General features: G+C 43.1%; 1 protein-coding gene across 3 annotated transcripts in view; it reads right to left on the reverse strand.

Annotated features, from left to right (window-relative positions):
• Nucleotides 1-15,836: 15,836 nt before the first annotated feature.
• The window catches only part of fbxw7 (F-box and WD repeat domain containing 7), an 82,587-nt gene continuing 80,004 nt past the window's right edge, over nt 15,837-18,419 (reverse strand). For all 3 annotated transcript variants that reach the window (XM_023957727.1, XM_023957729.1, XM_023957734.1), the window contains one exon: nt 15,837-18,333. In XM_023957727.1, the coding sequence (XP_023813495.1) occupies nt 18,065-18,333 (269 nt within the window). In that variant the 3' untranslated portion in view covers nt 15,837-18,064. The remainder of the gene's footprint in view (nt 18,334-18,419) is intronic.

Genomic DNA, 18,419 nt, shown 5'->3' on the forward strand with positions numbered 1-18,419 from the left:
AAACATGCACAAGGAGAACATGCAAACTCCACACAGAAAGGTACCAGTTTGGAATCGAGCCAGAGCCTTCTCACTGTGAGGCAAGGGCACCATTCTCAGGCTCTGTTCTTCAACTCGACTATAAACAGGTATAAAAATGATTTTTCTCTTTAGGTCAGAATATTGTGCTAAATGTGACAAGTTAAAACTAGAGGGGCAAAGACTTGGAGGACATTGGATCTTTAGAGCCAGACCGGCGGATATCAGCATCTTCAGCATCCCTCTCCTGAATTGGAAGAAAAACACCAGCAGAGGTTTTCATGCATCAACTCTACCTGTTGCACATTTTTCCTTACCCAGCAATGCTTCCCTGCCAAGCCACAACAGCAGCTGAGGCCACCAGCCATGACCTCCACACACAGACAGGGGCACTTCACTGCCAGAGCAGAAAAGAAAGAGCAGGGAAATGCTGCTACATTCTGACTGAATTACAAAAAAGAAAAATCAACCAAATCCTGCTCTGTATTTAAGAAAGATCTGAAGAAAATAATTTAATTGTATGTCAGAAACTGATCATACATCATATATCACTTGAGGGGAATTTGCTTAGTCATCTCGTGTGCAAATGAGAGCATGCACCATTGCACACCTTGTGCTCATCAGTTAGCCATGGGAGACAGGTGGTGCCGTAGAGTCAGCACGCCTGCCCTCTCCCTAGCAGTATGTGCTGGCAAACTCCCCTGCCACACTTTTGCCGCCCACACACACGCGCGCTGCAGATGGGCTGTGGTGCAGCGTGAGCCTGACTGCTCCTTTGCAGTCTTCCACAGAATGAAAACACAATTTCACTTCATGAGTCCGTTTCCGGCACCAACAATTCACATATTTCTGTTTAAATGATAATTTTATGCCTTAAAATTTCTCAGTTAACCGTCTTTTAAAGATAAATACGTTTATTTTCTTTCTTCTTAACCTGAATGGCTAAGGTGTGCAATGTGAATCTGTTTCAGCCTTTATCGCACCATTTCACAGGATCTCAAGATTGCAGGCAGAAACAGACCGTGAACAGTGTGTGATAAACGTCTCTGGCAGACTCAGGAGCTCAGACAGCAGGAGAGATGTGCTTCATGGCTGGTGCCTTTCAACCACCAGGGAAACACCTGAGTGGACATCTGTAAATTGCTCTGTATTTGGGGATAATGTAATCCTGCGGGTCAAAAGACACTGAAACACCGAACCATTGATTTGGTCGTGTCTGCTCCCTCCTTGGACGCCTTTCTCGTGATTCACACTGTGACATGTAACTTTAAGGACACCTCTAAAGCCTCGAGACTCACATGTCTGATGCTCAGGCAGAGATGTAGGGGAATGTCACATCCTTTATCTTGGATGGAGGATGCAGAAACAAGCCCATGCTGAAACTTCTTTCACACGATCTAAACTGCACATTGGCCTATTAAACTAAAAGTGCTTCTCTCTTAACATGTATTATTTAATAATAAATATTCCAATAAAGTAAAAGTTTATGGTTAGAAAATATACACTACCATTGATCCCATTAATGCCTTTTGGATGGAAATATGCATCAAACAACTTCAGCTCCAAAATTAGATTAAGCATCTGCTTGAAAGCAAAACAAGTTAAATAAATATATATATATTTCATTAAGTACTGTGTTTTTGGCACTATAAAGCCATAAAGCTAAAATTCTGGTTGTCCTTACTGATGTTGAAGCAGTTTTGAGAGGTACATGGTGTTCTGTCAGAATCTGAGTCTGTTTTTTTACGAGCTCTAAATAAGGTTGGGTGTTATTGTGAATACACTGACCAGCTAATGTGAAGCAGTGTCGTACTGTGTGTTGTTTTTTTTAGAAAGGTTACTGAAAAGGTCTAAAGTGAGCGTAGTCACAGTAACTTTTGTTTCAGCGGAATCAGTCTTTTTTTTTCTTACATGTTACAAACAAAATTCAAAATTACAGTTGAGCTATTCTAACTACCCAAACAGGGCTACATGGGTAGCGTGTTACAAACAAGTTCTAGACTTACCGCAAACACAGTTAATAAAGTCTGTCTGACTGACAGTCTTTTAGTTCAGTACGCTTTAAAATAGACCGTTTATTGACAGTGCCCTTAATAATATAATCCAGTGCCCCCTTTAGTGTGGACGAATATGGTTCTAAATTTTACAGAATCAAATTTCTAAATTCAGCTGCTTTTGATGACGTTGTTTTCGGACAACGACGCCTAAAAGGGATGCAGTTTAAAGGAGACAAATGTTTGGAGCTTATGAGGATTGACAAAGACATGAACTAATGACTCCTTCAGTTTTAGCTGCTGATGTCAAATCCTTGATACTGCATAGGCGGCCGAGTGTGAATTCCATCAGGACATTGGTGGTTTTAAGTGAGTTGGAGTGACGAAGAGGGGAAAAAAAAGGCGAATGGATGTTTTGGGCTCTCAAATAAGAGCTCTGTGCTCAAGAATAGCTCTGACACATCTCGTTATGAGACACAAGATGTGATCTGCTGCCTCGTTGATCAAACAAAAATCCCTTCACCCCGCCAGTTTTGCAAATGACAGATCTGGCATTTCAACAAGGTTCTCAGAAGCAGCAGATTTTTTTTATTTATTTAGTGCAAAAGGTCAGATTTGTCAAAATCGCACAAACACACAGTTTGAGATCCAAGACAGGGGGTAGCATGAACCTGCAAACCTTCCGGCCTGGAATGAGAAGGCTAATCCACAGGGCAAGTGTCACCACCACTGACTGATGTGCATGTTAGCTGCACTGGGCAAAGGAAGCTTTTCTGGAACTGCAGTGCTTGATGGTGCTTTCAGCATCACCCACTGACTGCAGGTTATGGCCATTAAGTGTTCCTTTATCAGTTCCCGAGTTGCAACAAAAGTCCAAAATGGGATTAAGCAGACATGTGGAACGCTACCGTGGCTAATGCCACAGCCCTTTGAGAATTCTGCTGGCACTAAGCGGAGCCATGTTGCTGCAGGCCAGGATTACCCAACAAAGAGATGGAGGGATACACAATGCTCCTTACCTCTTTTATTCTGACACCAAACCTTTAAACGCTTCCCAAAAGCATCCCTCACTTGTTTCCATCTCTCGTGTGTGGCAGTGTTTATGGCTGGATGAGTTAGTGCTGAGGGTGGCTTCGTCTCTGCAGGCAGAGGGGCATTCATTCATCAACAGGATGCACTGTGCAATGGCACCAGTAAGAGTAAAGTAGATAAATGGCTAATAACCTGAAGGAATGAGATGATTCATCACTTTCTAATATTAAGTTCTTTTAATGACTGCCTGTGGAGATGCATCAATGTCTAATGAACTCCTGACCATCTTGTTTGTTTCAGAGAGTAAAAAAAGTGAGTGCTTAAAGCCCCCTCCAATGAAAATAGTGTTTTTGGTGTTTTAAAATGTTCTTGTAGCATTTTTCTCACGATGAAGGACATTTATAAAGAAAGTTGAGCTTAAAATTGAATTTCTGAGTATTTATTTATTCAAGTTGTAGTGAATCAGGAGCTGACCAAAATATGCCTTTGGAAAAAACTTGTAGCAGTGACAGTCGGTGGGCCACAAGCTCCCTGCTCCGCTCCATTCTGATGCATCCACTTGCAGACAAATAGATTCATTAACGTCTTTGTTTTCCTTGTCTGAGCTGACATCTGGCTCAAAACTGTACAACTGGATAGCTACGATATTACTCGCTATTTTTGTTGCACCACCAATGCTAGGTTGGGGTGTAAGGGGCTGTAAGTTAGCGGGAGAGCATGTAAACAAATGGATGATGGGAAATGATGGATGAATCCCCCTTTAAGCGACGCCCCCTCCTCCACCCTGGGTAGGGTCGGAGGGGTTGATGGAGCCTACCGCTGCTAACGCAGGTTTAAGGCAGACCCCAGTCTGGAGAAGCACCATTGATATTAAGGAAAATGAATGCACTGCATGAAAGTCAGTGATCCATAATGCTATTGGAAGTCATTATGTCAAAGGAAATGAATGTGCGAAGATCATTTCATTGCAATTCAACCCACACATTCTTACAACTGAACCTGGATCATAGGGGGGAGGGAAGACGGATGCACGCTGCAGAGATTTCACAAGGGTTTACTGCACGAAGAAGCTAATGATTAGATGCACTGGCTCCATGAAGAAGCTGACTGCAAGTGTCCACTCGTTAAATAAGAGACGTGCGCCTGGCAAAGCTACCTGAAAGGTTAACGAACTGAGCAAAGCGGCTGTTTTTGCACATCACAGCAGCAGCACAGTCACACAGAGCAGCTCTGCCAGCCACAGTGGACACTCCCCCCACAGGTCCATCCATGTGAGGACGTGCAGCGCTCGCCGCTTCCTCACAATAGTGTTTATGCTGCCAGCGGACACTAATGTCTGAGGCTGGGCCAGAGACAAGCCATCGCTAGGCAACGGACAGGAGGGAATCTGCAGCACGGTACAGACTCTGCTGCTGCTGCTCAAGCTGCATGGTTTCATGACAGATAACGGTCTTGGAAGAAAAAAAGCGGTAACATTCAAAATGTTCCCCTCTTGCTTTTATAAAAAGCAACAAAAAAGAATGAAGACACTGTCTGTTTGTTGCATTTAGGCTAAACATCAAAGATTTATATAGAGGAATAAAAAAAAGAAATGAATGAATGGGAGACGAGGAAGAGAAAAGCAATCATAATGCTTTGATTGAATTACAGCAGTGTGTTTGACAAATCTGTATTACAGTGATAAACAGAAGCTAAAAGGCAAAATTATTTCAATTGCAGTTGATTATTGATCATTAATTTCGCTTTTCCACTTTGTGGGTCTGATTTAAAAATAATTTACAGCATGAATATCAAATGTGCACAGACGAGTTATGCTCTGAGAAGTATAGTGGTTAAAAAATGAAATGGGAGCATGTTGATGGACATTCTCCATCTTTCTACTCTTCCATTTTAAAGCACAAACTCAGTACATGGTGTCAGCAGCAGTGAAAAAAGAGTGTATGATCTCTGTGAAGAAGCAGGGAATGAAGGAGCCACTTGTTTGCTCCACCAAAAGAAAAGAAATGGAAAAACCCAGAAACACCTGCAACAACTGTGGGGAAATGAGATATGGAAAAGTTGGAAAGTGAGTTACATGATGGATATCATTCAGCATGCAGTAAGCTGATGATGGGCTGCTAAGGTGACCATTGGAGAAAAGTTCAAATTTTGACTTCAAGTCTCTCGAGCCAAGGAAGAAACCACGCCTACATGTTCCAGCGTTCAGTCTAGACCGTTTGGTTTGATAGATCAAACATGCTTCCTGTAAAGGAAAAACGTGAAGACTTGAGGACTCTGGCATTCATGGAGCTCATAAAGCAGATGTATGAGACCAGCAGAAGGAAAGGAGTGGGGTTTGACTGATGCGAGACGCAGCCTGTGATGATTGTGCTCAGACAAACTAACAGCCCCATGCAGTTACCAGAGCTAGACTGCTGCCTTTTCCTCTGCTGAGAGCTGTAAAACAGGAGCTGGATCAGGCGGAGGCTGACAACATCATGGCAAAAAAAGACAGAACGGGGAACAGAAAGCTCAGAAAGAGAGTAAAGATAAATGTGTCTGTGTGGATTTAAAAACAGATGTATTTTGCAAAAATCAGAGGATTCGTTTATCTGAGAAGCTATAGGATATTTTAGTAACCAGTTGTTTGGAAGATCCACTTATACAATTATGGAACCACCTTCATACTTAAAGGTAGGTAGAGTATCCATAAACTGAACTCAGGGAAAGCTACCTTTACTTTAAACAACCTAAGCAGTCATTCAAATAAGTACTTCAAAGTAAAAAAATAAAATAAATAACAGGTGGAAAAAATAAAACTACAGTCATGGCCAAAAGTATTGAGAATGACACAAATATTAGTTTTGACAAAGTTTGCTGCTAAAGTGCTTTTAGATCTTTATTTCAGTTGTTTCTGTGTTGTACTGAAATATAATTACAAGCACTTCATATGTTTCACAGGCTTTTTTAAACAATTACATGACATTTATGCAAAGAGTCAGTATTTGCAGTGTTGGCCCTTCTTTTTCAGGACCTCTGCAATTTGACTGAGCATGCTCTCAATTAACTTCTGGGCCAAATCCTGACTGACAACAACAACAACCCATTCTTTCATAATCACTTCTTGGGGTTTGTTAGTATTAGTGGGTCCTTTGTTTGTCCACCCAACTCTTGATAATTGACCACAAGTTCTCAATGGGATTAGGGGAGTTTCCAGACCATGGACCCAAAATTTCAACGTTTTGGTCCCCGAGCCACTTAGTTATCACTTTTGCCTTATGGCACAGTGCTCCATCATGCTGGAATGCATTGTTCATCACCAAACTGCTGTTGGATTGTTGGAAGAAGTTGCTGTTGGAGGGTGTTTTGGTACCATTCTTTATTCATGGCTGTGTTTTGGGGCGAAATTGTGAGTGAGCCCATTTACTTGGAGGAGAAACAACCCCACACATGAATGGTCTCAGGATGCTTTACATGTTGGCATGACATAGGACTGATGGTAGCGCTCACCTTTTCTTCTCCGGATAAGCTTTTTTCCAGATGCTTCAAACAATCTGAAAGAGGCTTCATCAGAGAATAGAACTTTGCCCCTGTCCTCAGCAGCCCATTTGCCATACTTTTTGCAGAAGATCAATCTGTCCCTGAATTTTATTTTATTTTTTTATTTTGGAGAGAAGTGGCTTCTTTGCAGCCCTTCTTGACACTAGGCCATCTTCTATAAGTCTGCGCCTCACTGATGCGCTAAAACCTGCCTGCTGCCATTCCTGAGAAAGCTCTGCACTAGTGGCACTCCGATCCTGAGCTGAATCCCCTTTAGAAGATGATCCTGGCGCTTGCTGGTCTTTCTCGGACAGCCTGAAGCCTTCTTAACAAGAATTCAACCTCTTTCCTTAAAGTTTTTGATGATCTGATAAACTGTTGTTTAGGTGCAATCTTAGTTGCCACAACATCCTTGCATGTGAAGCCAATTTTATGCGACGCAATGATGGCTGCGCGCGTCTCTTTGCAGGTCACCGTGGTTAACAATAGAAGAGCAATGATTTCAAGCATCACCCTCCTTTTAACATGTCAAGTCTGCCATTGTAACCCAATCAGCCTGACATAAAGTTCTCCAGCCTTGTGCTCGTCAACACTCTCACCCGAGTTAGCAAGACGATTCCTGAAATGATCTTAGCAGGTCCTTTGATGACAGCAGTGAAATGCAGTGATGAAAGGTTTTGTTGGGATTAAGCTCATTTTCATCTGATCACTCTTCATAACATTCTGGAGTATGTGCAAATTGCTATTATAAAAACTTAAGCAGCAACTGTTCCAATTTCCAATATTTATGTCATTCTCAAAACTTTACTGTACAAGTACTGAGCAACAATCTCATTAATTGTCTAAAACATTTGGTATTAGAAAAAACATAAAAATTGTAATTATTATGTTAAATCTAGTATTTTTAGGAATGGAAATAAAAATTAGTAATATTATAACAGGAAAGTGATTATTTAGAATAAATTAGGGTTATAAAATATTACATTTTCTCAACTTGATCATTTTAATTTATAAAGACCTATAATCAATAAACAATTGTAGTGCACTTAAAATAATCTAGCCACAGGGGTTGCAAGCCAGTTGCCTCTGTGCCGGTCCCAAGCCCGGATAAATAGAGAGGGTTGCGTCAGGAAGGGCATCCGGCGTAAAAATTGCCAAAATAACCATGCGAATCATCCACAACACTTTAGACATACCTGATCGGTCGAGGCCCGGGTTAACAACGACCGCCACCGATGCTGTTAACCTACAGGGTGTCGGTGGAAATTTGACTACTGTTGGTCGAAGAAGGAGGGGAGGCAGAAGGGCCCGTGGCCAGAGAGAGAAGGGAAAAGGCAGGAACATAGGTTTGAGAATAGGGACTCTTAACGTTGGCACAATGACAGGGAAAGGCAGAGAGCTGGCAGACATGATGGAGAGAAGGAAGGTAGATGTACTGTGTGTGCAGGAGACAAGGTGGAAGGGCAGCAAGGCACGTAGTATTGGAGGAGGATACAAACTGTTCTATCATGGTGTTGATAGGAAGAGAAACGGGGTAGGAGTGATTCTGAAGGGGGAGTTTGTAAACAGTGTTCTAGAGGTGAAAAGAGTCTCAGACAGGATGATGAGCTTAAAGTTAGAAATCGAAGGGGTGATGGTGAATGTAGTCAGTGGGTATGCGCCACAGGTTGGCTGTGAGTTAGAAGTGAAGGAGAGATTCTGGAGTGAGTTGGATGAGGTCATACAGAGTTTCCCCAGAGGAGAGAGAGTTGTTATTGGAGCAGACTTTAATGGGCATGTTGGTGAGGGCAATAGAGGTGATGAGGAGGTGATGGGCAGGTTTGGTGTGAAGGAAAGGAATCTGGAGGGACAGATGGTGGTGGACTTTGCGAAGAGGATGGAAATGGCTGTAGTCAACACTTACTTCCAGAAGAGAGAGGAACATAGAGTGACATACAGAAGTGGAGGTAGGAGTACCCAGGTGGACTACATCCTATGTAGACGAGGCCATTTGAGAGAGGTTATTGACTGCAAAGTGGTGGTAGGAGAGAGTGTAGCCAGACAGCACCGCATGGTGGTGTGTAAGATGACTCTGGAGGTCAGGAAGAAGAAGAGAGGGAAAACAGAAAAGAAGACCAAGTGGTGGAAGCTACAGAATGAAGAAACTTGTGAGGAATTTAGGCAGAAGTTGAGACAGGGTCTGGGTGGTCAGGATGAGCTTCCAGATGACTGGGAAACTACAGCAGAAATTATCAGGGAAACAGGTAGGAAGGTGCTAGGTGTGTCATCTGGAAAGAGGAAAGACGGTAAAGAGACTTGGTGGTGGAATGAGGAAGTACAGGAATGCGTCCAGAGGAAGAGGTTGGCTAAAAAGAAGTGGGATGTAGAAAGGACTGAGGAAGGTAGACAGGAGTACAAGGAAGCGCAGCGTAGAGTGAAGAGAGAGGTGGCAAAGGCCAAACAGAAGGCTTACGATGAGCTATATGACAGGTTAGACACAAAGGAAGGAGAGAAGGACTTGTACAGGCTAGCCAGACAGAGAGACAGAGATGGGAAGGACGTGCAACAGATAAGGGTGATTAAGGACAGAGATGGAAAGGTGCTAACAACCCAGGAGAGTGTACAGAAAAGATGGAAGGAGTATTTTGAGGAGCTGATGAACGTGGAAAATGACAGGGAAAGAAGGGAGGAAGATGTGGTTGTTGTGGAGCAGGAAGTAGCAGAGATTGGAAAGGATGAGGTTAGGAAGGCTCTGAAAAGGATGAAGAGCGGAAAGGCCGTTGGTCCTGATGACGTTCCTGTGGAGGTATGGAAGTGCTTAGGAGAGGCAGCAGTGGAATTTCTAACAAGGTTGTTCAATAGGATTTTAGAGAGTGAGAAGATGCCTGAGGAATGGAGGAGAAGCGTTCTGGTTCCGATCTTTAAGAACAAGGGTGACACGCAGAACTGCAGCAACTATAGAGGAATAAAGTTGATGAGCCACACAATGAAGCTGTGGGAAAGAGTAGTGGAAGCCAGGCTTAGGAAGAAGGTGGAGATCTGTGAGCAGCAGTATGGTTTCATGCCCCGTAAGAGCACCACTGATGCCATTTTTGCTTTGAGAATGTTGATGGAAAAGTACAGAGAAGGTCAGAAGGAGCTGCATTGTGTGTTCGTAGATTTAGAGAAGGCGTATGACAGGGTGCCGAGGGAGGAGCTGTGGTACTGTATGAGGTCGTCTGGAGTGGCAGAGAAGTATGTCAGAGTAGTTCAGGACATGTATGAGAGAAGTATGACGGTGGTGAGATGTGCTGTAGGTCAGACAGAGGAGTTCAAGGTGGAGGTGGGACTACACCAAGGATCAGCTTTGAGTCCTTTTTTGTTTGCTATGCTGATGGACAGGCTGACAGATGAGGTAAGACAGGAATCTCCCTGGACAATGATGTTTGCGGATGACATTGTAATTTGCAGTGAGAGTAGAGAGCAGGTGGAGGAACAGCTAGAGAGGTGGAGGTTTGCTCTGGAAAGAAGAGGCATGAAGGTCAGTCGTAGTAAGACAGAATACATGTGTCTGAACGAGAGGGATCAAGGTAGAAGCGTTAGGTTACAGGGGGCTGAGGTGAAGAAGGTGCAGGAGTTTAAGTACTTGGGGTCAACAGTTCAGTGTGATGGGGAGTGTGGAAAAGAGGTGAAGAGGCGAGTGCAGGCAGGTTGGAGCGGTTGGAGGAAAGTGTCAGGAGTGTTGTGTGACAGAAGAGTGCCAGCAAGACTCAAAGGAAAGGTGTACAAGACAGTGGTGAGACCAGCTCTGCTCTATGGGTTAGAGACGGTAGCAGTGAGACAGAGACAAGAGGCTGAGATGGAGGTAGCGGAGATGAAGATGTTGAGGTTCTCCTTAGGAGTGACCAGGTTAGACAGGATAAGGAACGAGTACATCAGAGGGACGGCTCATGTTGCCTGTGTTAGCGACAAAGTCAGAGAAGCCAGACTGAGATGGTTTGGACATGTTCAGAGGAGGGATAGTGGATATATTGGTAGAAGGATGTTGGAGATGGAGCTGCCTGGCAGGAGGGCAAGAGGACGGCCAAAGAGGAGATACATGGATGTCTTAACAGAGGACATGAAGTTGGCTAATGTTAGGGTAGAAGATGTCCATGATAGAGTGAGGTGGAAAAGGATGATTCGCTGTGGCGACCCCTGATGGGAAAAGCCGAAAGAGAAAGAAGAAGTGCACTTAAAATGGAGGAGAAAAAACAGAGATTTTGTTTCTACAAGAACGACTTAAATAAATGTAAACAAGTGAATATAACTCATTGTTACTCACCTGTGTTCATAACACCCAACAGATGATGCATCTTCAAATGACTTTCCTTTGGGGTTACCCAAGGTCATCCACAGAAAAACATTGGAGACTGGGGTGGAGCTGCTGTCTGTATGGAAAAGAAATAAAAAGAGTGAACATGTTGAAAGACTTAATAAAAAATGAAAATGCTGAATACGTTCAGAAAAACAGAGCTGTTCTTTCTTGGCCTGGTCTTCAATCAAACTAGTATCAGACCTGACAAAGCAAAAGAGTTGGCATATAAACACCTGAGTATACCTGAAAACAACCCTGACCGACCACTTAGATAAAGGTAATCCAGACTTTTACACAGTGAGTCAACAACTGCATGAGCTCCTGAGCTCACACACATAGGTCCAAGGACATGTGCCACTGGCAGCTTTTCTCAAAATTCAAGGTCTTCTCACAATGCCCCCTGGTTTATTATGATCCCTGCAGAAAAACAGAGGTGTCCTCAGGTGCAAGCATCTTCGTGGATCCGACTGAAGACCAGTGGCTTTGTGTTTAAGGGAACAGAGCAATGCAGACTTGTGCCTTCATGTGAGAAAAATGCCTTCATGGTCCCACCAGAACTTAAACTGGTCACAGAGCATGAACCCTCTTATACCACTGATAAATCTTTAACAATGCTTCAATACCAGACAGAGACTTCCTATGGGGCCGATCAGGTTTAACCTGGAGGCTGTGGACATGTCAGGTAAACACCGGCTGTAGCTGAAGTGAAGCACAGCAGAGACAAACACAAGGAGGAGGGCATATGTGGCTGCTGGATAAAGACATTGAGTTGCTGCCAAGTGATTGGCTGATTAGAAATTTGCGTTAACGAGCAGTTGGTCAGCTGTGCCTAGTAAAGTGTAGTAGTGTCAGGAACACTGAAAAGCATGACACGAAGAAGCTCTTCTGTCTACCCCCCCCCCCCCCCAACCTCCCAGACAGGCAGCGGAGGAAAACTGCATACCATCCAAAACTACACTCGCAGTTTTCAAACTCAAAGCTACATTTGCTTAATGTGGAACACCGGAGGAGGTTATTGGTGACAGCGGGCCACAGTTCAGCCGTGATGGCCAATGAGATGGACTGTAAAACCCACAGCATCCCGTCCACACGACTCACAGGACACCGGACAGCGAGCCGTAAAACAGCAAGAAAGAATTTCGAAACAAACTTACTCCACTTGGCTCGGTGGTCTGCAGATCCACTCCTCGCAGCTGTGAAGGTTTGAGCATAGTAGAACTGACAAAATGAAGGAAAATCATGCAAAAGGATGGGGAGGGGGTTAAAATCACAGACCTGCAGGGAAACCTTTAGCGCCTTCTGCAGCTGGAGGAGTCTGGACTCATTCAGAGGTCCTGAGCCAAACCTGCAACTGTCATGGAGGATAATGTGACATCACAAGATCAGAGTTTGACAACACATCTGCAAAAAGCTTTCTACAAAACCAACACTGATGCACCAGTGAGTCCAAAAAGAAGCCCCCCCTCCAGCAATAAAGCAGGTAAGAAGGGTCACATTAATGAATTTGTAACAGGAGTCGTGAAAAAGACTTGACATATTTTAAAAGTTTTTTTCGTGCATAAGAAGCCATGAACCTTCCTTTGTGAAGAAAAATAGTTGAAGCAGTTTACAAATCTGAGGATGGGGAGCACCACGTAGCAACTTTTAGCAGTCTGGTGTTTTTTTTTTTTCTTTAATGAGGCTACATTTCACACTTTATTAACTTCCTAAATATCATATTTCGTGGTCAAGGGCGAAACATTCTTGACTTTCTGTTCATGGACTGAAAGCCACTTGCTGCTGAGCGCTTCATGATTGTAAGCACAGATTTCTAAAAGTTTAAATTCTGCACACGCACTGATGTATTTCCATCTCTTAGAAGTAAAATTTTTCTCATTTGTATAGTTTAACAGTCACAACAGAGGGAAAGAAAAGAGTATCTGATAAACAGCATTTGCATTTTATTACAAAACTGTACCCAGCTTCCCCGTGTGAATCAGAAAGCTGCTTCTTATTCTGGAAAATGCTCACAGGATTACAAAAGGCAGTTTGTCTGCCTGGCCAACATGTCCTTCATTAACATGGCATTAATGTTAAGCAGAGCTGAAAATAGTCACAAACAAACGCAGCATTTTCCTTCTGCATTTTTAGCTGAGGCACAACCGAGCTTTTCTTCAATACATTCATGGAAATCTATCTTCAGACACTAACAGGACAGCAGTGGAGGTCCCACCTGGTTTATGGACAGCAGCTTTGAGCCACAAGTGAACTTACATGATGGGTTTGACCGAGACCCGGATGACACGAAGCCCGTCTACTGGGTAACAGCATCTGCATTGTCGAATCAGAAAAAAGACGCTGGTTCAAATCCTGGCTGGGTCCGAAAACAAGCTTCATAGGTTAATTGTTCATTCTGAAATGGTCTGTTGAGTGTGTGTGGCTGTCCGACTGCGCGGCCCTGAGGGTGAACTGTCGTGCTTTAGGAGCTAGGTGGGTTCCAGCGACCATGGGACCCCCAAATGAGAATAAAGTGGGTTTAGAAAAAAAGATGGATGGAAGGATTTGATGGATCTGAAGGATTTCTGAAAAATGACCCACTTTAGGAGACAGTTGTGGAAAGTCCACTGTGCAGCAGTGGAGGTGATGCTGGGTTGAAAATAGGATTTTCTGTGTTAAATTGGGACATTTGCTTATGTGCTCTGTGAAGACTGGACGTGGCATCCCATAATGTTCTCTTTAAAGCAAGGACAGCTTACATCGCTGCCTCCTGCACAGATACTGTGCATGTTCTGTCACAAATGACAGTTTTTCACTGTTGTTAATGAGAAGTAAAACAAAAATTCTAATAAAGTTTAGGTGTTAGTGGATTCAAACCGAGGGAAATGTGGACTGATGCTCTCCTATCTGCACATATGTGTAAAAACACTAAAAGACTTTAGTGAGTAAGTAAATGTTCCTCAACGCCAAATAGCATATCTACTGCAAATCCTATCATCTACTGTGCTCAACATCCTCAAAACATCTGGGAAAAACTTGAGGAGTCTCTGTGCGTCAGGGACAAGGACAAAGACCTTTATTGCATTGCCTCTAGAGGACACTGCAGGTCAAAGACAATAAGAAATGCGTCCAGAAAACCTTCAGATATAGTCTGTGAGCACATCCGCGACACTGTCAGCAGTTCTAAAGCATCTATGATGAAAGGATGAATACTTAAGATTTGGCCAGTGTGATGTTTTACTTTATGCTGCTTGACAACCATCACATTTGGTTTATATTATTGATAAAGGTTTTACATTTTTTAGTCACAAAATGTATTCATGTATGGTCAAGTGGAATAAAATGTTTGTCTTCTACCAGAAGGCTTTGCTGTCAAGTCTGTCTTTTTCACACATGTGCAAAATTTTATCGAAATTCTAGAAATGTCAGAAAAAACCCCACCATTTCACAATTACACTTTTTTTTGTTAAATCATAGTTATGTAAATAAAAACAAACCAACTCATGCGATAAGTCATTGAAAAACATGGCGAGCAATTCTTTGATTTACAGCATATAGATTCAGATTTCTGCCACGGCACCAGCGCTCATCATCATCTATCAAAGGAGGCATCGCTGCAAACTCCTTACACGTGGGATGGGAGTGGCTACAGATAAGGCGATTTGGGATTTTACAGAGGAACCAACAATTCCGTAAGAGACGCTCAGCTGTGGGACCTCTTTTGGCGCCCGCTGTGCCCAAGGCAGCCAGTTCCTACCGAGAAGCACATTGCCATCCAGCTGTTTGTCACGTGACTCATTTAATTTAAAAATTTTTTATTAAAAAGCCACCTCCTCCAAGCGCAAAATTGTGTTTTCGATAAATGCAAGTTTTTTCGAAATTAAATATATTTTCGCAAATCAAATTTGCGCAATTGCATATTTGCAATTCTGTCACCCAACGGAAGTTGACTAATAGTAGAAGACCTGGAGACGCAGGGTTCAATAATATTAGGAATTTGTTTTTGGGACTTTCTCTTGAGTTGTTTGTATCACTGAGAGCACATGTAGAGTCCTGTAGCTTGAATCCTTCTGGATTTGTCAACTGCATCGCGTTTTGAAAGAAACCATCAAAAGCATAAATGCATTATAGAGGAAGGTTGGTGTATTAAGCAGGACACCACTACTTAGTTAAGCTATGTCAAAAGTATGGCTCTGTCCTTAAAGTCTGGACGCTGAACTGCTCACCACACAGCTTTCATTCATTCGGTGCATCTATGTAGAGAAAATGTCAAAGATGACAATTTAGAGTTGTGAATGTGAGAGTGCGTGGATGTGTGATTGTGGACACTCTACCCTGCGACAGACTGGCTACCTGTCCAGGGCGTCCCCTGCATTCGCCCACAAGTATCCAGGATAGGCTCCAGCAGCCCTGTGACCCCGAAAGGGAACGAACGGTAGAAGATGAATGACTGAATGACAATTTAAAGGCTGGAAACCCGAATCAGGCAAAGAAGACGCCAACCTCCAAACACCAGAACCTCCAGCTCGATGCCCAGACGTCTTCAGGCTGTCGTGGAAAGACTTTGGTAAACTCATCTTTATCAGAACTTTTTTTTTTTTAGTTTAACATTTCACAAAGGTCATTTTTGAAAGAAAAAAAATTAATCCATGTGAAAAAACATTTCCTTGTGATTTGACAGTCTCTGTTTTAACTTTACTAAATGTTAAAACATCTGCAAACTTTTAAAAATTTTGAAATTCATGTAAAAAGCTCAATAACTAATATTCAAATTATCAGAAAAAAAGATGTCTTAGACCATTATTTTTTCTCTTATTTTACTGAAATGTAATAAAAGATTAACATAAAACATAACTATTCTGGTTTAGGCAGCTAAAAGTCCTGATTTGGATCAAAATGAACGAATATTGTAAGAACCCAAAGAGCTGTTAGAGCGTGTCAGTGATGACTTTGGCCTAGGAAACCTGCACTTCTGGACGGCATTTAACCAAATAATTTGCTTTATTGAACATATAAGATGCCTTCACAGAGGTAACAAAAACAGACTGAACAAACTGATATGCTTGAAATGAAAAAAAAAAGAAACACATTTTATTGCACTTAAGTTATAAGAAAATAAAATTCTAAGTGAATCAAACAAATACACAATCCCTTTCAGGTTTTTTTTGTCTGTTTTTTGCTTAGTTTTTTTTTTCTGTCGTGTGCCTTTTCTCTTCTTTTTTTTTCTTTTGCCAGGCAGTTTACATGAACTGAACAAAGTAAAACACCTGCAACAAATCTGATTTCATAAACCAGATTATAAATTAAAACAGAGAAAACAAGAGGAGATAGAGCGAGATTGTTTTTTCTTTTTTAATATACAGTGTTATACCACTTTCACAGTTCAGCTTGAGTTGTGACTCTTGGAGATTGAGACGGTTTTTGTTTGGCTACGTTTCTCTTGCCGTTTGTTTCCTTTGCGTTTCTTTTTTTTTTTCTCCCCCCCCCACCCCCTTTTCACCGACGACCCACAAGGTCGCAGCCGCCCCAGAGTTTTCACCTGCAACACATGTAACACTAAGACTCTGGGCGGCTCGACCCGTCAGCTGAAAACTCGCCAAGCTCTCCTCTGTTGCTTTAGACATCTTTGAATGGAACAACCACACATGGATACGGACAGATCATTCATTCACCTGTTCCAAATCAAAACTTCTGATAGTTTGATTTATTTTTTTTTGTCCTCTTTTGTTTTTTTTCTAACAGTACACACAGCATTTTTGTACATTTCCCTACAGAACAGGCTGACAAAGCTTTGTCCCAAGGAATGTGTTTACAAGTTGCCCATTAACACGCCCATTAACACGCCAACACACGCACTCATGCACTCGCACACACATGCCAACAGTGTTCATCCCCTCGCTTCCCAGCGGCAGGCGATCTGACAGATACTTGTCAGACCTTCTCCCCCCTCTCAGCCTCGTAGAGGCACGTTTTGGCTCAAGTTTCAGTGGCAAAAAAGAAAAGAAAAGAACAAAAAAAACGTTGGATTTTTTTTTTGTGTGTGTGTGTTTTTGTTTCTTGAAGTCAAAACATACAGAGTTCAATTTGGAATTTCGCCTGGGACTAAAACGCCACAGCAAGTAAGAGTTCCTCTCTTTTTCCACTCCTTTAGCAGCATAAATACAGTTTGGCCACTCGGGGAAAAGCAGTCGAGGGGGCGGGGCTGAGGGATCGGGGAAATATTAATAAAGAGCGCTCTCACCGCCGCTCTGGCGTTGAGGAAAACCACCAGAGCCGGACTCCGAAAAAACCTCCAGGCAGCGATGACGCCGGCCGAAAGTGGAGAAAGAGCTCGAAGCCTAGGTTTGTAAGAAGCGAACAACTCAAGTCGAAATAAAAGAAAAGGGTCATTTCTAATACTGAGATTTGCACAAAGAAGAAAAAAACAAAAACAGAAAAACCCCTTTCATGTGATAAATGTCAAAGTTATTGAAATTCACAGTTGCGTTTGAGGGAAAAAAAAAACAAACTACAGGAACCGAGTGGAGAAGAACAGGAACGGAAATGGAGTGAAGAAAATAAATGCTCCTAACACTTCCTTTCATTCCACTATATCAAGCAGCACTTTAGGAGTAACTGAGTGTGGAAATTCCCCTCATCCCACCTTCCTCAAATCTTTACCTATATGGGGAGCGCCTTTACTGCTTTCTGATTGGCTGTTTGAATGGGTGTGTCTGTGGGGTGCCACTGTTAAGAAGGGGGTGTGTCTGGAACTTTTTAAAAAATAATATCTCTCTGTACATCTCAACATCTGTCGAGGTTTTTTGCAACGCCAAGTCTCTGCGAAGCTGACCCTGAACCGGAAAGGTGGAGAGTCACTTCCGAAGAGTTCGATCGTCGTGTTCTTCCTCCCTCTTCTTCAGCTCATCCCGGGGACGGACCGCTTGTTGCCCTGCGGCTGTGCTTCCAGCCGCCGCCCCGCCGTCAACGGGTGAAAAGGGTAGAAGCAGGCGCATCTTCGTCAGTAACGTTTAACCCCAAGAAGGTGGGATGCGAGTGATGACAGGACAGCCGGCCGTTTGCGGCTGTGCCAGCAGATCTTGCGAGTTTGGGTAAAGAGTTCTGGGTGTTGGCCCTCTGGTTTCCAGGCGCCTCATCACTCACTCTCTGTTCCTTCATCTCTGCGGTCTGCTCTCTTCGCCCTTCAAACGTGTCCCACTCCCCCCAGCTCTCATTTCATGTCCACTCCAAAGTCCAGCACCAGCAGCTTGGTTTCTTCTGTGCCGTTGCGGCTGCCGACCGCGCACACCAGCTTTGTGTTGGAGGCACGGATGCGCCACACCACGCCGCCACTGCCGCCGCTTTCCAGAGTCACCAGGTTTCGGATGAACTCTCCCGTCTTCAGGTCCCAGAGTTTCACCGTGCCATCGTCTGAGCTGGTGATGACAAAGTTCTTGTTGAACTGGAGGCAAGTCACGGCACTCTGGTGCTTGTGGGGACCTGGAAAAAAAATGTATATTGTGTCAAAAAAATGGCGGAATAATTTTTCCCCTTTCAAAATAGAATGTTTCCTTTTTGATTTTTAA

Source organism: Oryzias latipes, chromosome 1 (assembly GCF_002234675.1).
Source record: "Oryzias latipes chromosome 1, ASM223467v1".
Classification (NCBI taxonomy): domain Eukaryota; kingdom Metazoa; phylum Chordata; class Actinopteri; order Beloniformes; family Adrianichthyidae; genus Oryzias; species Oryzias latipes.